Raw genomic sequence first — 24,469 nt, 5'->3', positions numbered from 1 at the left:
AATCAAAAATGTAAACAGCATTAACTTTAAAACAGACACTAAGCATTTAAGCATTATTTAAAATGGAATTCTGACTTAATTAGAGTTTATTTATATATTTATTAAAAAAATATAATAAAGTAAAATAAGTTGACTTTTTCTGGTTGTCTCCAGTTAGAATCAAACATTTACCTTTGCAAATAGTTCAGTCGAAATTATCTCTTAGCATGGAGAGACCAGAAATTTTATTTTAACATTTTAAATTCGACAAAATCTTAAAGTCTGATCAAAAAAAATTAATTTGTGTACCATACATGTGTTTTGAATTGTTTTGCTGCTGACGTGGAAACGTGTCTTATTAATTCATGTGAGTGAAATCTATGCTCTTTAATGAGTTTTAACCTTGGTATAAACATTAGGAGTTTGTAATAAGTCTTACAACGATATACTCTTCAAGAACAGTAGGTCTGTTAGAGGTAGATTTGGCATTCTCGTTTTTCTTACAGTATCTGTAACCCTGAGGAAGGCAGCGGAGCACTGCCGAAACGTTGGAAAATAAAGAAGTTTAGCTTCAACCCAAATTTCCCAATTAGGACGACATCCCCAAGAATTTATAAATTAACTATATAGGTATATATATTAAAAATCTGGAAAAAATTAAGAGATCGATTTTGCCAGAAAACTCGTCGACTTTTTTGGACTCCGTTCTGTTGCAGGGAAAATCTAGATCCAGACTTTTTAGTTGTTTGAACATAATAGTAAAACGTTACTCAGAAAAAATGTTGTGTGTTTCTGGTGGAGTTCTCATTTTCTGTGGTTCCTTCCTGTTCGATCACACTTCATTGAAAAACACGTTTTCCCGTTTGCTTTCACCTCGCAATAAAATTTAATGAATCCCGATGCAACAGTTTTAAGCGTAATTGTAACGAAAACAATAAAAAACTTTGCAATAGTGCACCCTTTATTTCAAACACCCTGTACATTGGTGTCTAATAATAACAATAATCAGTATAATTATCATCAGTCCTAGTCATATTTGATGATATCTTGGACGCGCCTAACAATGTCACTGTGACTAGCACTTCTTCCATACCAGCTGGAAAAGGGCAGTTGGTAGCTTGAATAGCTGCTGGCTCTCGCATTGGAGGATGCTGGAGAATGGCTGGAAGACTGTCCAGGCACTCCATAAGTCCGACTCGGGACTCCGTAAGAAGTGCTTGGCGCACCATACGAAGGACCCGGGTAGGGTTTAATTTGGGTATCACCAGCGCCGCTCGGTAGTCCATATGAGACACTAGGGGAGTAAGAGGCTCCTTGTGGTGCATACGAGTTGCCTACACTCCCGTATACGATAGGCGCTGAGTTGTGATAGGTGCCGTGATGTTGCGAAGGGTAGGAACTGGCTGGTTCATAGCTATAAGTTGGCGTCCATTCCCCTAAAGGAGCCCCTGGTGTCAGGCCAGGTACTCCATAAACGGGCTTAATTGCTGATGGTGGTCCGTATGTGATACTGATGTTTTCATTCCCGCTGTATGGACCTATGAATGGACCGATGTTAAAACAGAAATATATTTCACACTCTTTGAGCAACACTTGCCATATCCTGACGCAGCAGAACTACTGGGGGTAGTTGCCGGGGTTGTTCCATTGGTGATAACCGTTGTGGTTGCATCAGTAGCATCAGTACTATCAGTAGTGGTTTGTTGTTGTCTAGGTCTAAGTCCCACCGTCACTGGTTCAACATCATTGTCCAAATCCTCGTCGCTGTAATAATCTGGATAGTTCCTGTTATTGTTTTTTATTTTTTTCTTTTGCTGCTTCCTCCTTTGGTTTCTGTCGGGGGAATAGTAGTCATAGTCGTAGTCGTAATTCAGACCTGCGGGCCTTCTTGCTTGATTCCGTCTCCTATCTTTCAGTCTAAGGTTTGTCAAATAGTCGTAGTTCTCATAGTCCAAGTAGGCCGGAAATCTCCTGCGAGGGTTGTAGCGATTTCGTCTATAAGCTGGCACATTTCTAGAGGAAACTGCCCGTTTCACCGCTACCTTATCAGAGTTAGCTGGGATTAGATAATCAGCACTTCCGATATTAGTGAGGCCTACGTTTGGTCCATCTGCATAATATCCAGGTAGGACTGTCGCTTCGAGCTGAAACTTTTGAGGCTCCTTTTTGATAGGCGCCTGAGTAGGTAGGGGGGTTTGAAATAGACTAATTACAGGGGGATGGACCGATGGCGCAGGATCATACTGGAATTTAATAGATCCCTGTTGCAATCGGGCTATTGCCAAACTGGGGAACAAAGTTGCGAGGAAAAATCCTAGTAGGGGACCAAGGAAACGCCCTTGACGTTGCGACGGAAGAACATCTACTCTGGTGTAATCTGCAAAAAATATTTATGGAGATTTCAAAGGCGAAGCTAGAGAAAAAACCGTGGGTTTTGGGGAACAGTTTGGTTGCTCTTATTATCGGGATGAAATATACATTGAATTGCAACATAATTGTAAAAATTGGAGGTTTGCGCCAGCAACAACAGGAAGTTTTCATTTATTGAATCCCTGTAAACCCAGTCAAGTGGCCGGTTTAAATTAAGTCAATTAATCAAAATTAAAAGTGTTTGCTCCATGCAAATTATCCTACTTAGTTGAGAATTCTTCGGCACATTCGCCTTATGGCGTTAATCCCCCATTTGCGGCACAAGGGCTCTTTATTCTATGAAAGGTGTCGCTACTTACATTGAGCAAACCTTTACAATTTAAAATCTACAATTTGCCTCTAGCCGATTCCGTATTAGTTAAATAATGAAAAAAAATATTGAAAATAAACGAGCAAATAGCGCACTTTCCAGTGTATTAGGTATAGCTAATGTAAAGTTCAAAAATGTTAATAAAATGTAACTTACTCGGCACGTCTGCAGAAGAAAAATTCATGTTCACTACTTTAGTTGCTCATTGAAGATGCTACCAGGAGTTAGTTTGCAGGGCAACTGAAATAAGTTACTGAAATGCGTGAAAGTACATTTGCATAAATGCGGGCATTTTTATAATTAGGTACCCTTATGTAAACACGGATAATTTTTTCAAGCAATTTCATTTATTTGCCGTTATCTTCTTCAGAAATGGGTTGAACAGAAAGTAAAACCTGCGAAAAGCCATTGAATGTGATGCCATCATGAAGCGCGCTTGGTTCTTCCGCGATCATTTTTTCCAGCGGTGCTGCTTTCAAAGAAGTCGTATATTTGTTATAAAATTCTCCATAAGGTAATTAGAACATTACTAACTATAAGAAATATAAAGTTGACAGAGCGACGTTCAGTTCTACAAGGCGTTAAAATGCTTGAATCAACAGGCAAAAAATGTCTGTAAATGAGTTTTAGATTCTAAGTGAGATTTCGCCCTTATCGGCTTCGTCGGCACGCATATAGTGAAATATCAATGTTATCAAGGAAACTCGTTCGCCACCCCAAAACGTTGTGCCTAATTGTAATTGAAAGCGAACTCTTTTGGTTTGATGTGTATATATAGTTTGAGTAAAGCAGGCGCCAAAATATCCAAGGAACGTGCCAGGGAAAATTATATTATTAGAGCATCTCAAAAATGTCACAGCAACAGATCTGTGAGCTGTGATTTAGAATCACGTCCGTTTTCATTACGCTGTCTAACTAGTTTTGGTCGGTTATCCAAAAACTTTATTAGACTTTAATCTTATGAAAGATGCACCACCGTAGAATAATGTTTAGTTTAATAACGACATTGATGCTAATGTTTCTCGTCAAACATTGTACCCGACAAGGTGTAGGCGCTTCTGGCATCAGCAAAAAGTTTTTTTTCTAAAATTATCGCGCTTAAAGACTACTGACCCAAATCGATTTGAAGGCAGGAAAACTGTAATATTTACGATGCCACTAGAGCAAAATTAGATTTGTAGATGTTCTTGTCACAGCAGCTGCGTGGTCATTTTTCCACTAGAATTTCCTTGAAACTTTGGCTATTTTTGTGAAAAAAATCTTAATTAAACCAATAATCCAGGATTCTCAATCGTGTTGGTGTGACACTTTTTGTGTCGCCTGTAATCAGGCAGGCGACCAAACTCTTTTTCAATTATGCTACCTAGAAATGTGACCTTCCAAAAATAACTCTTGGAGAGAGCTTTTTCCCTCTCTTTTGGCTAGCCTATCTGTTTTAGACGCCAAACTTTATCACCAACGATCGTGTAGGAAATGAGCCGCTGAATTTTCAATTATTACCCACCATGGGCGTCGAAAATCTAAACTAAAACACACCTCAACCCTACGAAAATAGTTAAACTTTTGCGGTCAATGTTTGAAACTCAGAACTAGTTTTGTTAACGCAGCACCACTCTGCAAATGTGCGTGAAAACCCTGAGGAAGAAATTATTTTCAAAAACGTCCTAACAACTCGAAAAACTTAAATGTTGCATTTATTTATAAAATCAGTTAAACTTTCGCSGTCAAYGTTTGAAACTCAGAAATAGTTTGGTTRACGCAGCACCACTCTGCAAATGTGCGTGAAAACCCTGAGRAAGAAATTATTTTYAAWGAKGTCCWTACAACTCGAAAAACTYAMATGTTGCATTTATTTAYAAAAAGAGTTAAACTTTCGCSGTCAATGTTTGAAACTCAGAAATAGTTTGGCTGACGCAGCACCACTCTGCAAATGTGCGTGAAAACCCTGAGRAAGAAATTATTTTCAAAGAGGTCCAACAACTCGAAAAACTCACATGTTGCATTTATTTACAAAAAGAGTTAAACTTTCGCGGTCAATGTTTGAAACTCAGAACTAGTTTGGTTGACGCAGCACCACTCTGCAAATGTGCGTGAAAACCCTGAGGAAGAAATTATTTTCAAAGAGGTCCAACAACTCGAAAAACTCACATGTTGCATGTATTTATAAAAAGAGATATAATGTTGCGGTCACTGCTTGAAACTGGGAGGAAGAGATTTTTTCCCCTTAACCCTGGTATTATTATTGGACTATTTAAGTCAAAAACGTTATAATTTGGGCGACGTTTGCTTTTTTCTAATAAAAAAAGTATGATGTTAAAAGATAAGTTCTGTTTCGTGTTTAAAAAATATGTCTGGTATTGAAACTGAAACGATTATTTTAGACTGTTCTCGTCCTATTTTTTTGGACAGTATAATTTCTGTAAAACAATGTATAATTCGCATATTTCGCAGTCGATTCGCAGTCGATTCGCAGTCGGAGTTTAACATGGTGAAAACAACTTTCAGAGAAAGAGTACTTTAATAATCGTTTCACAGTTTGATTCGGTACTCGTTACTTCGCATCCGGATGAGTTACGAGTAGGTACTCGAGTAACGAAGAGTGACTTTTTTCCCACCACTACTCTTGAGTATTTTTATGGAAAGGATAGACGCATTTCACCAGTGTTTTGGCTTGGAATTAGTAAATTTAACAAGCGCATACTTCTAGGTATAATTTCCCGTTTTATTTTAACTGAAAATAAAGCTTAAAACGTATTGAATATAATGTCGTATCTTTGTCAAACGGCTATGCAAAAAGTGCGCATCTTTGATCTAATTTGGCACAAGTACAAAATATTTGCCTAATGGCAAACGACATGGCCTATTGTTACAGAAATAGAAAATCGCCGGTATTTATAAAGTACTAGGGTTTTAGTTTCGCCAAAGTAATGCTCGTACTATGCGATGAAAAAGGTTGTTAAGTTATAAATTTAACGGTCGCATTTCAATAAAAGTCTCTGGGAACTATTTGAATTACTGGAGAAGAAGTGTAAAGGCAAAATAAAAATAAATAAAATTGCCGGCATATGGTGTTTCGGTTGAAGACAGTCAAGCACAGCGTGTGCTAATGATATGGTTTATTTTGAGACACATTTAAAACATATCACTCCTCTAAATTAAAATGTGCCCGACGATTGAGATACTCACTGAAATAGTCATTCAAATCATTTTATTTATCAAGCGGTCGAGCTTTGGAACTGCAGTATCTATTATTATGCAACGGGATATTTTTGTTGGATGTTGAGAGGCGAAATTGATACTCCACTCTTCCATTCTGAGGCTATAAAAAAATTCCACTCCAATGTTTTTCTGAGGCGCATCTCTAATGTATTGAGTAACACGAAAATAAATTGATACGGACTCGTACGCCACTGCGTATTACCCTATAACTTATGAGTTTGTTCCACTTGGCGAGTGCCTCATAGTGCACACCTGGCTATGGGCACCCTTCTGCCCTCGACTACGCACCCTTATTATCTACTGCACGATTATATTTTTTCTTTATTCTGATGCACATCAGTTTTATTGTTTTCTCTTCATGCACCATGGTGACAAACTTTTCTGTCTCTGGTCTCTGCTTTATCTTGATACGCTTTTAAAGGATCAGAGGCTTATTAAATACAAACTGGTTAATTTGGGCAAAAAAGTAATAGAACTTTTTTCGGCTAAAAGCTCCAGCTTTTAAAGCCCAACTCTTTGCACAGTTTGTGTGCTTTATTTTCAAGGCCCAAAAGTTATTTTTTAACGTTTGTTAGCAGAATGATCAATCTTCAGTTTCCACTGCGAAAATGATCAAAAATAACTCGTTAAGACAAATATTAGGTTAAATACCCCCGGCTTGATGAATGTCAGCTGTTGGTCTCCTTCTGGTCTCTAAAGGTGTTACTTTTTGTACAGACGTTGAGCACGACCGCTGGTACTGAATCGTACCATGAAACGTTTTTTTTAGCGTTGCGGAACTAAACAATGTATATATGGATGGATTAGGTTTTATAAAACGACGACGCGTGTTGCCAGCTTAAGGTTTTCCTGCTTGAGTTTCACAATTTCCCATTATTTATATACACGGTGTTCAATTTGAAACTGACTATTATTTTTATTGTGGTCCATATGTTGAAAATATGTGTTGTATGCAATAATTTAACAAATTAATAAAAAAATATCGCGGTTTTGAGGCAAATAATTTGCTATAATCTATACATCGTTACCAATAATTGACCCACTTTATTGGATAGTAAATCCAGAATGAGAAATTCTAGGCAAAAACTTTGTGGCAAAATACCCAAGAAGTTTTGATAAAACGTGAATGCGCCTCAACCATATAGAACTTATCTACAACTGCGGTTCTTTGTTGGAGTATAGCACATAAAGACTTTTTCGTTTGGAAATCGAATTGGAATTTTTTTTAGACCGAGGAACAATTCAATTGTGCATTTCTTCCTTGCGAATCTGCGACGTTTGCAAATTATAATCTTTTTTATTCCATCAACAACTCTTGCTTATTTTCGTACCTTTTGAGATTTGCCTACCTATTTAAGAGTAGATTTACCCCCTTTCTACAGAGCGTTCGATTATTTCTGTCTGAAAAACTCTTGAAATGTGGCGATTTTTCTCTAAAACTTTGTTGTGTTTTTGGTGGAAGGTAAAAAACAGGTTCAAATTTGCCAATATTTGAAAGTATCCGTGAAATGAATTAATATCGAAATTTTAAGAAACATAATTCGCCGCAATAATCCGTCGCACTGGCCATTAAAACTAAACGAAAATACATTTGTTTGAAAATGTTCATCCTTCCGTACATTGTTCAGTGTTTACTGGAACGAAATGCTACTATTTTGGCACACATTTGGCCGTAAAAAATTTACAGCCTTATAAAATTGGAATCTTTCCGAAATAAATGCAGCAGCGCCCAGCTTAGCCGTTAACCAAACTGTCTGCTGCGGACACTGATCTGAGCTAGAGAACAAACGATTAGATTTTCAGTTCTTCATTGCACCCCTGTTTTTTATTACTTGGGCTACCCGTGTCCTGTGTCTATGCAGATACTGTTCGGCAGCTCAGTAGCGGCAGCATTTTAAATGCAAATGTTGGAAAACTGAGATTTTATCAAGCAATGTTGCTTAGACCTGGTGTGTGTATTTTGGAAATTAACGGTTCTCTGGTCTTTTCTACCTGACGTTTCGCTTGCAGCTGCAGCAAGCATTATACAATGCGATGCGAGAGACGTCAGAGCTTGTCTAGGCTGCTTTGTTGCGCTTTTGCTTAGCTAATCGATTGTTCTGCTTAAGGTTCCATCTTAATTGATTGAAATGATCATTTTTATCTAATCTAAAGAGTTCTTCTGTTGCTAATTGACTAGGGCTTTTGTCCCTAGCAAAAAGCCGGGGATCGCTGCCTGACTATGTCCACGAGAGATATAGATTAGATTAAGTTCAATGAGGATAACTGCTGTTTACAAACACTTAATTCCGTATTCTGAGAACTCGCGGCTACGTAGAGTATTACTTCGTACATTTGACTAAACACAAAAGGACTCGTTAAATGAAAAGTAGTAGAAGGGAAGTAATTGCTGTTGGGAGCTTCTGTGGGTAATTTAGTAAATAGACGATTCCGGTGGAAATATCCCTGCTACGAAAGTTCGAACTAATGAAAATATTGTAGTGGCCAGGCTGAAAGCCTGTGTATTGAGCGTCGTACATTTAATTGTTGTGTGAGTGGGCATATGGTTTAGTACGCCACTGGTGGGACTAGGGGGTTTTGTTACGTACTGCTGTCCCGTGCAGTTAAGCACAAAGCAGGGGGCGCAATACCTAAACCGGGATCCCGCGTGTGTATTCGCGTTTGAACAGTTTGAGCGGTAGTCTGTTACATATTTCTGCTCCAACATCACGCGTCTCGTTGACATACTGTCTGCTCCCTTCGTGGATCTTTTAGACCCTCAGAGTCTGAAACAGCTGTAGAGTTCAGTCTAAAATTAGTCGACAGTGGTTACACTAAGTTGGTTCGGGTCTGGAGACTAGTTGAATACGCACGTGGTCGAGTAGACATCGTCGCTTCGTTCTCCTGAACTTTCAGAAATTTATGTGCAAATCGCTACGACCTGCTCCCCTATGCGAGATCGCCGGAGTAACTTCACCAAAGAGTACATAAACAACATAGTCAATCCGTTAGGAAATAGGCCAGCAAGACCTGCAGAAATCGCGCGTGCTAACGAAGAGCGCGCGGCTACCGTCTTAGAGCCCGCAGAAGAACCACCAAAAGTAAGTTTTCTAGACCCTTTTTCATCCAACGAACTCCGAACGTTTAGAGGACCCTTTTCAATCCAATCCCCAGCCTATGGTCTATACAGCATAAAACAGAGAGACACAAGGAACTTTTGATAAATTTACAATGAATGAGGCGCGCTTAGGCCCTTTAGGCCTTTACTTTAGACGTAAAGAGCCGGAGACACTCACCAGTTCCAACAAATAACCGAGATTTTTTCAAAATTCTCTACACAAAATTGACCCAACCATTTCAAAAGTTGAATTAGAATTACAGTTAAATCTAGAAACACCAGATTAAGATTGGCCAATAAAACAATAATTTATCCCAGAGGCCGCTAAATACAGAGTGGTTAATACCGGAATTCAAATATTTTAGGAGACAATATTGCGGTCGCCTGAAGGAATTTCTTCCAGACGTTTTGCAAGTACGAGCAACTACCTGTGAAATCGTCAAGAAACCGTCGTCAAAAATATTTTTACAAAAATTTCAGTAAATTGCTGATATTTTTTGAAAAATTCGGTCGCAACCACTAGAAACATCACACGAAAATTTGCCAATAATTCATCCCAGGGGTCGTTAATACCGGAATTACAATATTTTAGGAGACAATATTGCGGTCTTCTGTTCAGTTTATGCCCTACAACTGGTTCTGTGGTAAAATTTTCATTTCGTCTCCGTTTTTCGCGATCTATACGTAACTTTAACAAGAGCTTTTGCTGATTTACGACGAGTATTTAGGGCGTTTAGTCCGTCGTGGAAAAGAATTTCTTCCAGACGTTTTGCAAGTACGAGTGACTTGCATCTTCAGAGTGGTGCTGCGTCGAGCAACTGCTTCTAAAATCGCCCAGGAAACCGTCGTCAAAAATATTTTTTCCACCAATTTCAGTGAATTCGGTTGCAACCACTAGAAACATCACACAAAGATTTGCCAATAATTCATCCCAGGGGTCGTTAATACCGGAATTACAATATTTTAGGAGACAATATTGCGGTCTTCTATTCAGTTTATGCCCTACAACTAGTTCAGTGGTAAAATTTTCATTTTGTCTCCGTTTTTCGCGATCTATACGTAACTTTAACGAGAAAAACAAAAAGCTTTTGCTGATTTACGACGAGTATTTAGGGCTTTTGGTCCGTCGTGGAAAAGAATTTCTTCCAGACGTTTTGCAAGTACGAGTGACTTGCATCTTCAGAGTGGTGCTGCGCCGAGCAACTGCTTCTAAAATCGCCCAGGAAACCGTCGTCAAAAATATTTTTTTCACCAATTTCAGTGAATTCGGTTGCAACCACTAGAAACATCACATGAAGATTTGGCAATAATTTATCCCAGAAGTCTCTAAATACAGGGTGGTTTATAACGGCATGCAAATATTTTAGGAGACAATTTTCATCAGAATTAATTCATTTACTATCAAATTTTCGTTTCTTCTTTCCTTCCAGGCAAAACCGTTTCGTTTTCCTTGCCATTTAAACATACACCCATTTTGAACGCAGGCTCAGTCCTAGTGAGTTCTTGAGAAGCAAAGTTTAACTTTGTTTAGATCACAGTTTAACTTTTTTTACGTTCATCGAATAATTGAAATAAACCAGTTTCTTTAAGAGCGTAGTGTAAATTAGTAGCGAAGAGTAAATTAGAAATTGTTAATTTCCAATTTACTCTTCTACAGCATTTAATGTGAGCAACACAATCAGTGTTAAGTAGAATATGGATTTTCAGTTTCAATGATAATTTCGCAAATCTAAGTTTTATTATGCAGCGGCCTTTTTCTGCATCTGATTGTTAACACCTCAGCAGCTTTCGGTTGGCAATCCATTCTTGATTGTACGCGGACGAATCAAGTAATGAATCAATAAAAGTTTACTGACTAAACACATTTCCTCTCGGCGGGATCCATTACAAGCGTAACTTAATATAACTCGATTCATGATAATGTTATTTGTTAATCCAACTTACGCAATGATTAGAACAGTTTCATGCCAATAGTGAATTTGGTTGATTAATTAAAGACCTGGATTCTGCTGCAAAGAAGGGAATTTCAATTGGGTCGCTGAAGGAACCATTAGTTGGTTGAATGGTCCATACAAAGGCTATTGAGATGAATGCGTTGGTAAAATTCTTGTTCTTTTTTTCAGAATATGCTAATGCCGAGTGCAGGCATAGGGTCACCAGATGCTGAAACCCTTGGGCTGACAGGACTGGGGGTCTTGGGTACAGCTGGTACCTTAAACGGTACTGCCGTACAGAACAAAGACACAACGTTCACAAAACTCTTCGTCGGCGGGTTGCCATATCACACGACCGATAAGTCTTTGAGGGACCATTTTTCGGTTTATGGCGACATTGAAGAAGGAGTAGTCATTACTGATAGACAAACGGGCAAAAGCAGAGGATATGGATTTGTAAGTACCTGGTACACAGCAAAAGATCTTCGTCCAATAACAGTATAATGGTGTAATACGTTAAGGCACTGTTGTTGGTACATATTTATTTAGGTTCTCAAATACGGCCCCGTTTGTTATCTTCAATATTATTTCATAGACTTTTATTGAATAAACATTAGCATTTGGATCGATCCGTGCTTTTGGGCTTATCAGCCATTTGATAACTTAAAAAGGTTTCGCTCGTTGAAGGATTTCAATCGCTTTGGGTCACTATGTTTACATTATCAACATCAAGCCGTTATTAATAAAACTGTGACTTGAAATATCAGTTTATCTCCTTTGAAGTATCGCGCTAAATTTACGCTGGTTTGCACTGTATTATCAGTTGCAATTACGCTGGATCTTTAAGGAAACTCTTAAGCTTAATCTTAACGAACCCCAAACTAGGAAAAGTTCTAAAGGACATATGAGTTTGCAGATCAATTTTCCATAGTCAATCATTGACCCTACAAAAAGAAATTCATCAATTACTGCTTTGCTGAACACTGTCATTCTTGAAGCCACTAATATCGACTAGGTACATTAATATTTACTCAAAGAGAATTTCCAAATTGCGTAATAAGTGCCGGCCTAATCAGTTGAACTAGAATATTCATGGCGGGTTAAGAGTGCTCTGTTCCAAAAAATATGCTACTGATGGAAAATAATGATTCAAATAATTCGACTTATTCGATTATAAGTCGAAAATAGGTATCACTCCAACGTTTATGATTTCGATATACCTACCTAATTTGAATCATGATTTTTCGAAATTTGAGAAACCCCATCTCGATTTTGATTTTCTTCGGCTGCAAAATATATAGGTACCTATATGAAATTCAGTTTTTAACGGTTTGTTAAAAATCGTTAAAATCAGGGCAACCTGCCGTTTGTCCACGGAACCCTGATAAAAAGCATATTAATGCTGATAAGCCATGTGCCATCTGGCCAGAATACTATGCTGAAAACACTCGACCCCTTTTATATACATAATTTTTTAAACAGGGGTGTTGTGCATGTAAGGCAAATTCACACCTGTGTTGCATTGCCAAGTCCCGGTGATTTTCGCGTTTAGATTGCTGTTCAATTTCTATGTATTCCATGTTCAATCTAAATTTGTCCGTCCAAAGCACCTTGGAAACGAAACAACTACCTAACTTTTATTTTAATTTTAATGCTTGCGACTGTTGTTTCTGTTTGTTCGGCACTGCTAATGAGCCCCGATGAATGATTTTACTAACTGGCGGCTTTGACAGCATTTCGGGCAAAAATAACAAAACTAGATTTATTTCACGCACCACATATGCTGATTTTTTTGACCAGCTCGACCAGAAGGGAGTAGTTATAAATAAAATCGCTTCGAACGTCATTCGGACGATGGCTTAAAAATAATTTCAATTTCACAGTTTCTGTACCAAAGAGCAATTAACGCCACAAAAAGCCGTCGAAAACAATCAGTTAATTTTAAAGGAGACTCTTTGGAAATAAATCGTTGCCTGTTGGCAATTCCCTTCATGATTTGCACTTGAGGCGTTTCATTTTCACAAGGCTGAATTATTTGTGCCCTTCCCCTATTTTTGCCTAACTCCCCCTTGCCCTATTTTGATGGATTTTTCTTGTTTTTCCTCTTCTGTCTGGCTCTCTCTGTCTTTCTCCATCTCTAGTCACATAAATACTCAGCGTATCAACTAATACCAGTTCTGATATTCCGAAGTCTACCAGTTTTGCATGCCTATTTAATGCAACTAACTTGGCAATTTATTGAAATAAACATCCAAGATTTCATTCTGACTAGTTTACTAAATATTGCGTCAAAATGAGCATCTTCTTTATGAGTTATTGATGGAGTGCATACTATTCCCCCATGGAAACTTAGAGATTCTTTATAAGAACAGAGTTGGATATTCCTCCCAATATAGATGTTTAATAATAGTTGCTCACTGGAATTAAGCTGAGTTTAGTAGCTGAGTCACTACAGTTTTCACTTAGAACTGTTAGAATATGAAAATCACGCGATTTTTTAAGCAATTCCAGACTGATAGAAGTAACTATTTGCGCCTGGTAAGACAATCTGAATTACGAAAATAACCGTGAAAAAATGTATAAATACAATTTTACGACAATACCATGCAGCAGCCGGTCATTTAAAAGAATGATAGCTTTCGAAATATTGATGCTACTAAGAAAACTAATCTGTCTTCAGGCAGGGGCGCCCCAATGAAGAAAACACGTTGAAAATACCACTAATACATATCCTCAATAGTTGATTAATCGATTTTACCGATGCCAAATATTGTAGTGAATGAATGATGTTTCTGTTTGGCGGAATAGTGTTGATATTTACGGGCAATATTGTTTTTGCCTTCGCGCAATTTTACGACTTATTTTGAACGTGTCAAGTTCAACAGAAAAATTTTATTATGAAATTCACTCCGAAGATCGGCTGAAGATCTGTTTTCCAATAAACACATGCATATGGTTTTATTAGACACTACGGCCCATTTAACGATCGATGGTGAATCCTGGGCTTTAGTCAATAATAAGCAACGCCCAAATGTTCAAAAACAGTCATTTTCCTTCCACCTTGTGGCTTTACCATAAATAATAAAGTAGCCCGCAATTACGGAATTGTGTCGACGCAAATGCTCAACTATTTTAGGTATTTAAAATAACTGAAAAGCCCCATGGAGTTCTCGTCTACAAAATATTGACACAACCATCAAAGGCTGTCAATTTACCAGGAAATTTATCTACACGTTAACTTGTTTTTCTTTCCAATGCAGGCTTTTAATTGATTACCTTTTTTACAATCAATTAGTCAATCAATATATAAAATACTTTTAGTCCTATTAAGTTCAAATTTGGAATATCTCGGCAAGTTATGTTCGTGCCGATTGAGGCAAATCAAAAATGTTGCCAGGCAATTATTCCGAGGGATCCCTTGAACAGATGTGGGTACATATACCACTGTTGTAGGTAGTCGGGGTGAATGAATTGAAGAAACAGCTGTTCATAAGGGAATAACGGCACCCATGGCTAAATGCATTTGCTATTATCGAACGAAACAGCCGTTCAAACTTTATTATTCTCTAAAAAAATTCAATCTGTTGTCTTGGAAGAAAAAACCCCTATGCGTTCATTGACCCTCATGGAGGATGTCTCCAGTTCTGGTTGGGTCGTGTCAGTATCGCAGTAGGCACAAGATAAGCTTCAAGAAATTAAGCAGTTTTTCTCATCTCAAAGAGCGCTTTAATTGTTCCAGGTTATAATGGCAGACAGAGCTTCAGCAGAGAGAGCATGCAAAGAGCCAAATCCCATAATAGACGGAAGGAAAGCCAACGTAAATTTAGCTATTCTCGGAGCGAAACCCAGAGGAAACGTACCTACCGGTAAGCGCTTTTTTATTTTAACTTTTCCATGTCACTTTCTATTTATGTGTTTTAAAAATAAGCTTTTAAACGCTTTGGAATCTGAGAAGGCGACACTTGGTAGGATTTGTAATCACAGCCGGAAGGCTCGTCTTTATAGCTGTGCTTGATGGTTCAAAGACACCGGTAAAACAAAAATTTTTGCAGAATTTCCTCTGGAAATCCAAACATTTTGGCAACAATGGTGCCATAATAGTTGAAATTATTGAAATAATTTTATGTGGTTATTCACAGAAGCTAATTACGTGTAAAACTGTGCGAGTTCCGTTGCGTTTATTTCATCAGAACAAACTACAGTCTCGACGTGGATTGTCATTGAATTTCAACTCAATGGCAACGTAAATTCAGAATAAACTTTTGCATCAAACTATTTTGATCCGTGTAAATTAATCATGGTTCAAGTATAGTTTGAATCCGGTTTTAATTTCGTCGCTGTTTTACATTCAGAAAGTTTCTTTCACGTGCACACACTGCTCCAGCTAATTTCAATTATAATAATTGGTTTTATTTATGGGTTCAATAGTTCTTATTTCTTTAGCGGAAAACAACGTTCAGTTTTTAATGTAATTGAATCCGCTAATTAACACCCATTGGGAAATTACTAAATGGCTCATCTATGTAAATAATTCCAAAACAGCTGATGATTTAGAGCTTCGGCTGATCTTTAACATTTCCTGCTGTGCTTCGTTTCCTGAGTGAAGAACAAATAGTGTTCCGCCACTGGTAATCCAACACTGGCAGGACATAAAGTATTGTTTTCTCGACAAACCGGCACGGGCCCACTGTTTCCCCATCTTTCGCCCTTTTCTAGTTTCCGGCATGCCCGGAAACGGACACTTGCGTACGCTACTCACCCAAAACAATTCGTTTAGCTCAGTTCCTTTGCGTATGCCACAAATACTCTACTTCACACTCAAATTTCTACCTAATTAATTACGGCCATTGATGCCTGATGGGATCGGTTCGCTTCTTACCTTTATGAGCTTAGCGAGTGTGCTCTTCGAAACTTTTTAATAAATCACCCTGTGTATTATTTCGCTTTCTCACGACAAGGAAGGAAGGATTTGGAACATAGAAACTCTTTTGGTTGCATTGTTAAAAACTGGGATTATTGCCCAATACTTTGCAAAGTTGAAGATGACTATATTTTCAAAACCTGGCAGTTGGGCATTTTGAATCAAAGTTAGTGTTTTTTGAAAAGACCGAATTTCTCCATCCGATGATGTGATGAAATTCTGTCCTTTCAAAAGAATGTTTGAGGTGAAATTCTCAATGAACATGTTGTACGTTGCATAATGTTGTGTGTCTTAAACAGTTGCTTTTTGCAGGATTTCCGTTTACTGCAGTAAGACCAGGAGCTTACCCCACACTCCTACCTAGTCAATATGGGTAAGTCGTTGATGCAAGTCCTCTGAGCACCTTGAGATATATGAAATGAAATGTGACACATACATATCACCATGAAGATCAATATCATAATGAATATTTCATGTTTTCTAGCCACTTAAGCTCACGGAGTTGGTGATTCCTAAATCCATTGAAAAATTGTTTAATTGAATTTGGCAGACTCCAGAAACGACTCGAACATAATGTAAACAGTTAGTCTCTTCGATGAGTGTGTGTTTGTGTGTGTGTGGATTTTTTATTTTGATTAGTTACTGAGTTCACTTATCAATAAACTGAATGGTCCTTGTCAAGTCAACTGGATTATCCCCAGGTGGTCACTCCATATTCCACAATCAGGTTTCTTTTCACATTGTAAAGCTCTCCCCGCTAGATTCTGATAAATGGTACACGCCGATGTGGAATCCTCAGTTTCTAGGGAAAATAAATCCATGATTAATAATACCGTCCCAATATCTGATTGCGTATTTTGCAGTGATCATTCCTACGACTCGACAACTACCATGTTTGTGCACGATATCCTCCAATCAAAATTTCGCCATAAATGTTTCAACTCACATTTATCAAAAGCCACATTAAACTGATTCGAATATCCTCTTAGCCCAATTATGCGACTATTCATCTCCTTGAGGGTGTATGTAGAAAAGCATTTTTGATCTTCCTCCGCTCCATCTTCATAACAAGCATTTCTGAAAAATTGAAAACTGACAATCTAATAACCGATTGGAGGATGACATATTACTGTTTGCTGTGGGGTTTTCTTTTTGTTTTTTTATTTGGGCTGACTACTTTGTACGTTCTTTTCTGTAACTTACGACTGCAATGTAACACTAATGCGACACTAACAGGATGTCGATGTGCTTGGTTATCATAGGAAAGTTCTGGATAAAGAATTTTGAAGGTTTGCGCCGTTTATCAATCACTGTTTATGCCAAAAACCTCCTAAGCTTCTTTATCGAGGACGATTAACAGAGGCGCGAACAAAAACCTAAATATAAACGTTTTCGTTTTTCTGTTGAGTGGTTAAAAGCGTTTTTTTTGCTCGCGCCTCTGATTATTAACCTGGGGAGGTGTTACAGTGCAGCCGCGGTAGAGGGGTGGTAGTAGCATTTGTGTGAGAGTTTTAAATGTTTAGCAAATGTTTAATTGAAATTAAATTGTTTCGCTAAATACACTCAAAAGTGCTTAAACGCAGATACAGATGTATTAAACATTTAGTTGCTAAACATTTTGGTATGCTTGAAACTTTTGACGGGTTTGCAAAGAGCGTTCACGGTTACGTAGATCCGTAGAGTTCGTTAGAACTTTTATCCACTACTTAATTTAGACTTTTCGCCTTAACTGCACCTAATTTTATTCTATTCCATTACTAACTTAGGTATATTAATTTCTAAGTGTGCTAAACGCCAACTTAATTCCGTCGCAATGGTTGAAAATGTTTAACTTTTAATGCTCTCGTCATTGTTCATTGGTAATATTGCTTGGATTTCCGTCATTAAATACTAAACGCATCGACACCGAAATGTGGAAATAAATCATTTCGTTTGTTCTCTTACTAAGTGAAAATTGCCCCGGTTCAAAGAAAAAACCAACATAATGAAATTTATGCTTCAACGTGATATTGTTTTGGCATGTTTAATTTCGACAAGTAAACGCCGGCAGTTGGAAGGAAAATGGAATAATCTATTGGATTATTTTCAGTCTTCATAAGTTTTGTCCAGGTTTTACTAGTTAATTTTCATATGGTTTCACCATCCGAACTAAATCTTTGTTGAAGTCAAGAAAAGGATTTTCCCTCTCTCTATAGAATAAGGTGATTGATGATGTTTGAGGATATTTTTAAAACATCTTTCATTGGCTCGTTTGGTAAATACGAAGATTGTTGAATCCAGAATTTTTGGCGTCGTACAAACACGTGGGCGCTGAAGCATCGGAATTGTCATCTGGAGACAAAGATCGCGAGACAACGAAGAATGCTCGCCAGCTGTTTATATCTGTGAAGCAATGATAAAAATATGAATTTGGGTTATTCTTAAGAAACTTCATCTTGCACACACATTGTTACCGAATCCTCTTTTCCTTTGTGCTCATTGGGGAGTTTCCTACTTAAACGTTTCCAATGATAAAACTGGGAAATTGTCATTGTTTAGTTCATGTTCACTAACAGCAGTATGAAACTTTGCAGTTGTAGATGGTTTGGTTTTGCTACGCGGACTCGCTAATATCAATTAAATGGATTCGTTTAACGGATGTGATTTGTGGAGAATGGATCACCTATATATAAAATCTGGTGTCAAAGAGCCCTAAAAACCAGGCGAGGAGAGCAAGCAAGACTTAGGCAATTAATTTTTGAGCTATTTTCGTTTTGATATATAATTCACAAATACGGCCAAGTCTGACGCATTTTAAGATTTTGGCTCGGTTTTATGTTGTGGCGACAACGCTTCCTTTAATTAGAGACACGTAGGCTGGCTCAAACGATTTTTGGAGTGGAAACGATCAACAGATACATTTTTTGGCTCTTCCCTGATGGGTCGTGGTAATTACACTTTCCACCGTTAGTTGTTATGGACGTTTAACAGAGAAAATCCAAACTTGGCAAACGAAGCAAAAAAAACGCGGAAGGCGGCGTCGGCCTCACGATTGGATAATCTCCTCGCAAATCCGGACTTAGCTGCAAAGTAGCGAAGTTTGCGCGCCGCTCCGGGCAAACTCCGGATTCCGGAATCCAAACTACGGAGGTCTTATTGACCGGCGAGTCTGCCCATATAAGAAATTTCTCCCAATCTAAACCGGCTCAGGATTAGGACTACCCCTGAGGCTGTAACGTAACTCGCGCTTCAAATTTGCTACTTTTTTGGATATTCTGGATCATTTCCGATTTTCAGATAGTCGCCGAGCTGGCATTATTTGGTAAAATATTCCCAGTGCTTTTTCATAAGCTCGTTCTGGACGTAAGGTATATTTTTGTAATTACACGTAATTGACGTCAAACGAATCGAAAAAGATATATCACTGCGGATTTCACACTATCCAAGCAGGTAAAATATGAGCGGAAAAAGAAACATGATCATTAAAGGAATAAAAATAGAAATTAAGGAAATAGATTCGGACGGTTCAAAACGTCGACTATAATAGAGGTGCGAAACAAAACAAGGATGCCAGATAGGTTTAGTCGTCTTTGCGTAACCCAATAAAACTTATCCAGAAATAAGTACGGAGTTACAGCGGTTTATTAACAGACTGGAATCATTTACTAGGTTTGAATTTATTACGCAATAAAGTCTGGATTTCAATCCGAAATTAATATCAGAGACACGTTAATGTTGAATGTTCGGGCTGAGGCTAGTGAACAAACAAAATGCCCGATATTGGAGTGGCCATGGATATTTCACTACCCCCAAAAGCACTTGGAGAATATTTATTATATAACTGTTAAAAAATCTATTTACTTCAGTTGGTCACCAGATTTATCAAATTTCGAATAAACATCCCAAAATAAAACATTCAGACATGTCAGACTGCTCAAAAATAATAGCGATTGAGTAGTTAATTGGACAAAGCTGTGAAAGGCTATTTCCTATAATCACATTTTACTGTAAAGAAATGAATTTCCCCCCTTTAACTACCTGTTACTCCTCTACAATTTCTTTATGCATTGTATGTTTCACCATGATTAATCGCCTCGTGATTACCCAAAGTGATTAGGAAAAATCAATTTTCCGTGAGGGATTTTTCAAATAAACAAATAATGATAGGAATACAAGTTTGGTGAATATGTACAACTCGGTTTTCGTTTTTAATGTGTTATTGATTTTCTTTATTGAATGCCGGCTAGAAATAATGTTTGTTTAGGTTAATGTGTCCCATGAAAATATTATATAAATTCAAGGAAATTTCGATTCGTCAATACGCTTAAACTGGAAACTACATGTAGATGTGCGATTAGTTGAATGGTGGATGCTATAAAACTTGCGTTAATCGCTCCAAAATACACGGGTTTTCAATCTCATTAGTTTCAGTAGCTCATATTCTACTAATGTATTAGTTTTGTAGAGGATTTCAACTGAAAAACTATTAAGTAGACATAGACGTCTCCTCGTTCGCTCTTCTTAACGTGCCAAGTCTATTTCCGTCGCCCTATTTAACATTGTTTGTGCGTTTTGACTAATGCATTATTTTTAACTACTCAAATACAACTACCTTGTTCTTTGATTAAATACGTGCATGTCCCTGGCTCACAAAATAATGCCTACGAATTTTTTAAAGCACGGGACTTGCAATAATTCTTCCGTCCTCATGGCGCATATTATTATGCTGTCCTCAATATCACTGGTTTACCCCATAATGTGAGGAAATATTCATATAACTATGCACTATCTCTAAATGCATATAGACAGTGCTGCACATTTTTTACCGGCAATTAGTTTTATATTTTCTCGTAACTGGTTCTGTTATCTATATCATTGCACGATAGCTACCTGGCTACGTTCTAGGTCGACGACGTTTTTCCTTTACCAGTCAATGATAATTAAATAATTTAAATAATGTCGCTTGTTTGTTGCTGAACTGTGATAGCAACAGTTCGTATCTATTTAGATTTTCTACATGGTGGGATTCAACCCAAAAAAATAGAATAACAACTATGTTATTTAATAGTGCTTACAATTTACCAAGCGTACCATGCCCATACTGAGATGTAAATTTTTCTGTGGCAATTAGCAGGTTTACATCGATTCTGTTCGAAAGTGAATGCAACAAACAACAGGATTTATGAATTTATATTTTTCACCAGAATTACGAGCGTCGGTAAAAGCATGTTTAAGGCAGCCAGCAAATGAAATTGCAAAATCAATTTTGACAGACGAAATTAAAGTATCTACATATTACACAACACAATTAGGTATTAGTGAATATTTGCTTGGCCGCTAAATGTAGATATAATATTTCTCATCGGGAATTCAGCCTATACAGACCCTATTAGTTATTAACTTTAGCAGCACGTGTTTAAATCAAATCAAATTGTTTGATATTTTGAAATTCTGGTTCTTGTAAGTTTGTGCACCCTTACACTTGGCACCACTATAGTTTTTAAGTATAAACTCGCGTATTTGTGTAACATCGATATTATCATTGTTGTTCTTGCTGTCTATACTTATTTTTAATGACCACTAATCCAGATAATTAGCCTGCAATTCTCAAATAATTGGTTTTCTTTTGCCCGTTGTTATTTTTGGCCCTAATATCGTCTTCGCTTTGCTGCAACATCAGCCAAATTCTGGTCAAAATTTCTTCCCTCATTTACCAATTAGTTTAATAACAGCCCGATGAATTTGGAAATTTAACATAGATAGTAACAGTTTCAGTTTAGAAATCAGGACATTGTATCCAAAATTGGTTTTACTATTCTGGTGAGAATATTCGATGCAAGTTTCATTAGTCTTATCGAATATCCTGCACCAAGGGGATGGTTTGTTGATATTTCTGGTGTTGCTTGCTGTGGTTGTTGGTGCCGCCGACGTTGGAATATAACTGAAAATTTTCTTTTCAGAATGCCGCCCAGCTACATGTATCAGTCGCCCTATTTGGCAGCTACCGCTCCAGGCAGTCTAGTTCAGCTACCAGCCACGCAGCTATCTCATGCTGCAGCGGTCGCAGCTGCAGCTACCTCACAGTTTTATGAGTACCAAAATGCTGCCGCCGTTGCTGCGGCAGCCGCTGCACCTTATACCGGCCAGTATACCAATGGGTTTGATGCATATACACCCTATACAGGAGCTGCAAGTAAGTTCATAACTTTAGAAATGGTCGTTTTTCCACTCTCGCTTCTGCAACTTTAGTACTAATAATTTCTTCACTCTGTTCTACTCCTTCATTACCCCTGCATATTCAATGAATCCCAGATGAATGTTGATTTGGTAGTTAATCGCTTTCCAAAAAAATCCGTGTTTTGATTTGTTTCAACGTGTCCCGATGTAAATCCCACAATCCTCCTCATTTGTAGTCAGTTACTGAGTCTTACTACCAATTGACCTGCCCATTTTTACATTCTTGATTTTTTTTAGGTGCAGCTAGTTATATGCCTTATACATATGCAGCTTTGCCTCAAACGCCTGGTATACCAACAGCGGCAACTACGACAGCTTTTCCAGGCATCCAATATCAAACTGCTGCCCAGGCTCCTGCTCTACAGGAGGCCAGATTACAGTAAGTCGACGGTTGGCTGTAGAATATGCCTTATCTACTTCTTGGTAAATGAGACAATCAGTCGGATATTCTTTAAGCATAATACCCTTCGATGTAAAAGATCGTATTTTGTTTATTTGTCGTATACAGATTTACTTAAAAAGTGCATTTCCACGATAGAACTCAGTGTAGTAATAAGTTTGTTGGACGTTACAGTAAATAAATTGATTAAAGTATTTTGTTTCTGATTCTGGGTAAATATGCTTAAGGACCACAAGGACCATAATAAAAACAACTATTAAGCTATTTAAATTATGAAACTTCTAGCGGTTAGCCAGAATAACGAAAATATGATCTGGAAAAATTAGAGTTGAAAGTTCTAGAAAATTCTATTTTTTTTAAATAAATCAATATTACCTAATCGATCTATGAAAACTGATTTAGACAACTTTAAAAAAAGTTTTTTAAGCACCACTTCAGTTTTCCTAGATGGTTTTTCAACAACGATGTCGGTTGATAGTATTTATTGTACTCTAGCAAAAGTTGCTAGAAATCTATTGCAAGAAATAGTTGAGTCTGTCGGTTGGAAGAATGTTTAGTGAATAGTTTACCCAAAGTAATAAGGTTAAATGCTCAATAAATTTTAAACCAATAGACTTGATTGCGGCTCTTTTGCAGACTGTTTAGTTGTTGAATCTGCAGAAGGAAGTGCAATAGTTATATTCGATATTTTTTTAAAGAAAATATTAGATAAAAGCTGACTATTTAAATTAATCATGTATAGTTCTAGTCGACTCTATCTTAGCGAAATATACTTGCCAACAATGACCAAAAACGATCTTTTGTTGCCAAGAAAGAGCTGGATTATATTTCGTTTTGATATGTATTATATTATTGCATAGTACTTAAATATTTAATTAAGTAGATATTAATATTTAATATATTCTTTGTGTACTTTGTCTACTCTCAATGTCCAAAGCAACTACATTTATGGTACTTAAGGAAATTTATTTATTAATTCGGTACTTAGCCATTCATTTACATTTTCACGTTACTGTGTCACAATCGTTTTGTTGCGTTTTTATTCATTTATATACCACCGAGTCATGTTAATAAGAACTTACCCAATAAATTTTAACTCTTCATTGGTTATTTTTTTTATTATTTTTATTGCCTCATACTCAATTTTAGTTGATATTTACATTGAAAAAGTATTTCCTCGGGTTGTGTTTACAAATTCTAAATACATTTTACTTATGGGTCCGTCCAATAATATGTGCTTGTGTCACTTTCTCAAACTTACTACAAAATATTATTACATTTTGGTAAGTAACTCGTAAATGGTTGTGGAATTCACTATTAATGTTACTCGATATTGTGAAAATGTAAATATGTAAACTTAAGGTTTTGACTGAAAAAATCTTGTAAAATATTTACATACGAAACTACTAGAAACGTAATTACCAATTATTTAAGAAAAACTTATAAGATTTTTTCTGCTGGCCATGTATGTATGTATACTTCTAATTTATGAAGGTTTATCTCATATTGTAAGCCTCAGTTTTGATAACTTTTAATAAGCGAAAGTAGGAATTTGTCCTTTAACTGATGCCTTACCCACGTCAATGCCATTACAAATATATTAAAATAAATGTATACTTACTTAATTCTTAAGATTTTAGAAATTAAAAACTAGCATATATTAATACCAGAGAAGACAAATTGTATTTAAGATATTTTGCACAGAATCACTATTTAAAATGTCGCTGTTTTCTTTAAAATCACCAGAATCTACACGTTATCAGGCTAGTTACAGAAACGTTATACTTTAATGGTGTTTCTCTCATTAGCTAACGGCTTAAGTTAAAGAACATGTTAGTACAAATTCTTACTAGTTGTTATCGTTCAGCCTATAGTAAAATGCAAATTATTTTATATCCATATTAATTTACCAAATGTATAAAAACCAGTTATATACAATAAAACATATTATTTATAAAGAAAA

General features: G+C 37.0%; 2 protein-coding genes across 3 annotated transcripts; one reads left to right on the top strand and one right to left on the bottom strand.

The window, feature by feature from the left end:
• Positions 1–224: 224 nt before the first annotated feature.
• Positions 225–24,469, top strand: LOC109541089 (RNA-binding protein 24-A). 2 transcript variants are annotated; one of them, XM_048665752.1, is made up of 6 exons: positions 225–346; positions 11,159–11,425; positions 14,709–14,835; positions 16,203–16,263; positions 21,830–22,062; positions 22,344–24,469. In XM_048665752.1, exons 2-6 carry the CDS (start codon positions 11,162–11,164, stop codon positions 22,487–22,489), a joined length of 831 nt encoding a protein of 276 aa, XP_048521709.1. In that variant the 5' UTR covers positions 225–346; positions 11,159–11,161; the 3' UTR covers positions 22,490–24,469. The 2 variants fall into 2 exon arrangements, with proteins under 2 accessions (XP_048521709.1, XP_019765357.1); XM_019909798.2 differs by lacking the exon at positions 225–346 and adding an exon at positions 8,327–9,018.
• LOC109541192 lies at positions 928–3,560 on the bottom strand. The gene is made up of 3 exons (XM_019909979.2): positions 2,876–3,560; positions 1,577–2,356; positions 928–1,517 (listed from the first exon to the last, which is right to left on the bottom strand). The coding sequence occupies exons 1-3, from the start codon at positions 2,901–2,903 to the stop codon at positions 1,006–1,008; spliced, it is 1,320 nt and encodes a 439-aa protein (XP_019765538.2). The 5' UTR covers positions 2,904–3,560; the 3' UTR covers positions 928–1,005.

The sequence above is a fragment of the Dendroctonus ponderosae genome, unplaced genomic scaffold, assembly GCF_020466585.1.
Source record: "Dendroctonus ponderosae isolate FM_Combo_2020 unplaced genomic scaffold, Dpon_F_20191213v2 Dpon_F_20191213_1, whole genome shotgun sequence".
Taxonomy (NCBI): Eukaryota; Metazoa; Arthropoda; class Insecta; order Coleoptera; family Curculionidae; genus Dendroctonus; species Dendroctonus ponderosae.
This window is presented reverse-complemented; position numbering and strand designations above follow the sequence as displayed.

Bases quoted from the DNA above. Each gene is read 5' to 3' on its own strand.
- LOC109541192 (XM_019909979.2), bottom strand. From the start codon at position 2,903: ATGAATTTTTCTTCTGCAGACGTGCCGA. The intron at 2,357-2,875 runs GTAAGTTACATT...TATTTTTTGCAG, and splicing joins TTCTTCTGCAGACGTGCCGA to ATTACACCAGAGTAGATGTT. The intron at 1,518-1,576 runs GCAAGTGTTGCT...GTCCATTCATAG, and splicing joins TTCTGCTGCGTCAGGATATG to GTCCATACAGCGGGAATGAA.
- LOC109541089 (XM_019909798.2), top strand. From the start codon at position 8,869: ATGCGAGATCGCCGGAGTAACTTCACCAAAGAGTACATAAACAACATA. The intron at 14,836-16,202 runs GTAAGCGCTTTT...TGCTTTTTGCAG, and splicing joins CAGAGGAAACGTACCTACCG to GATTTCCGTTTACTGCAGTA. The intron at 22,063-22,343 runs GTAAGTTCATAA...GATTTTTTTTAG, and splicing joins ACCCTATACAGGAGCTGCAA to GTGCAGCTAGTTATATGCCT.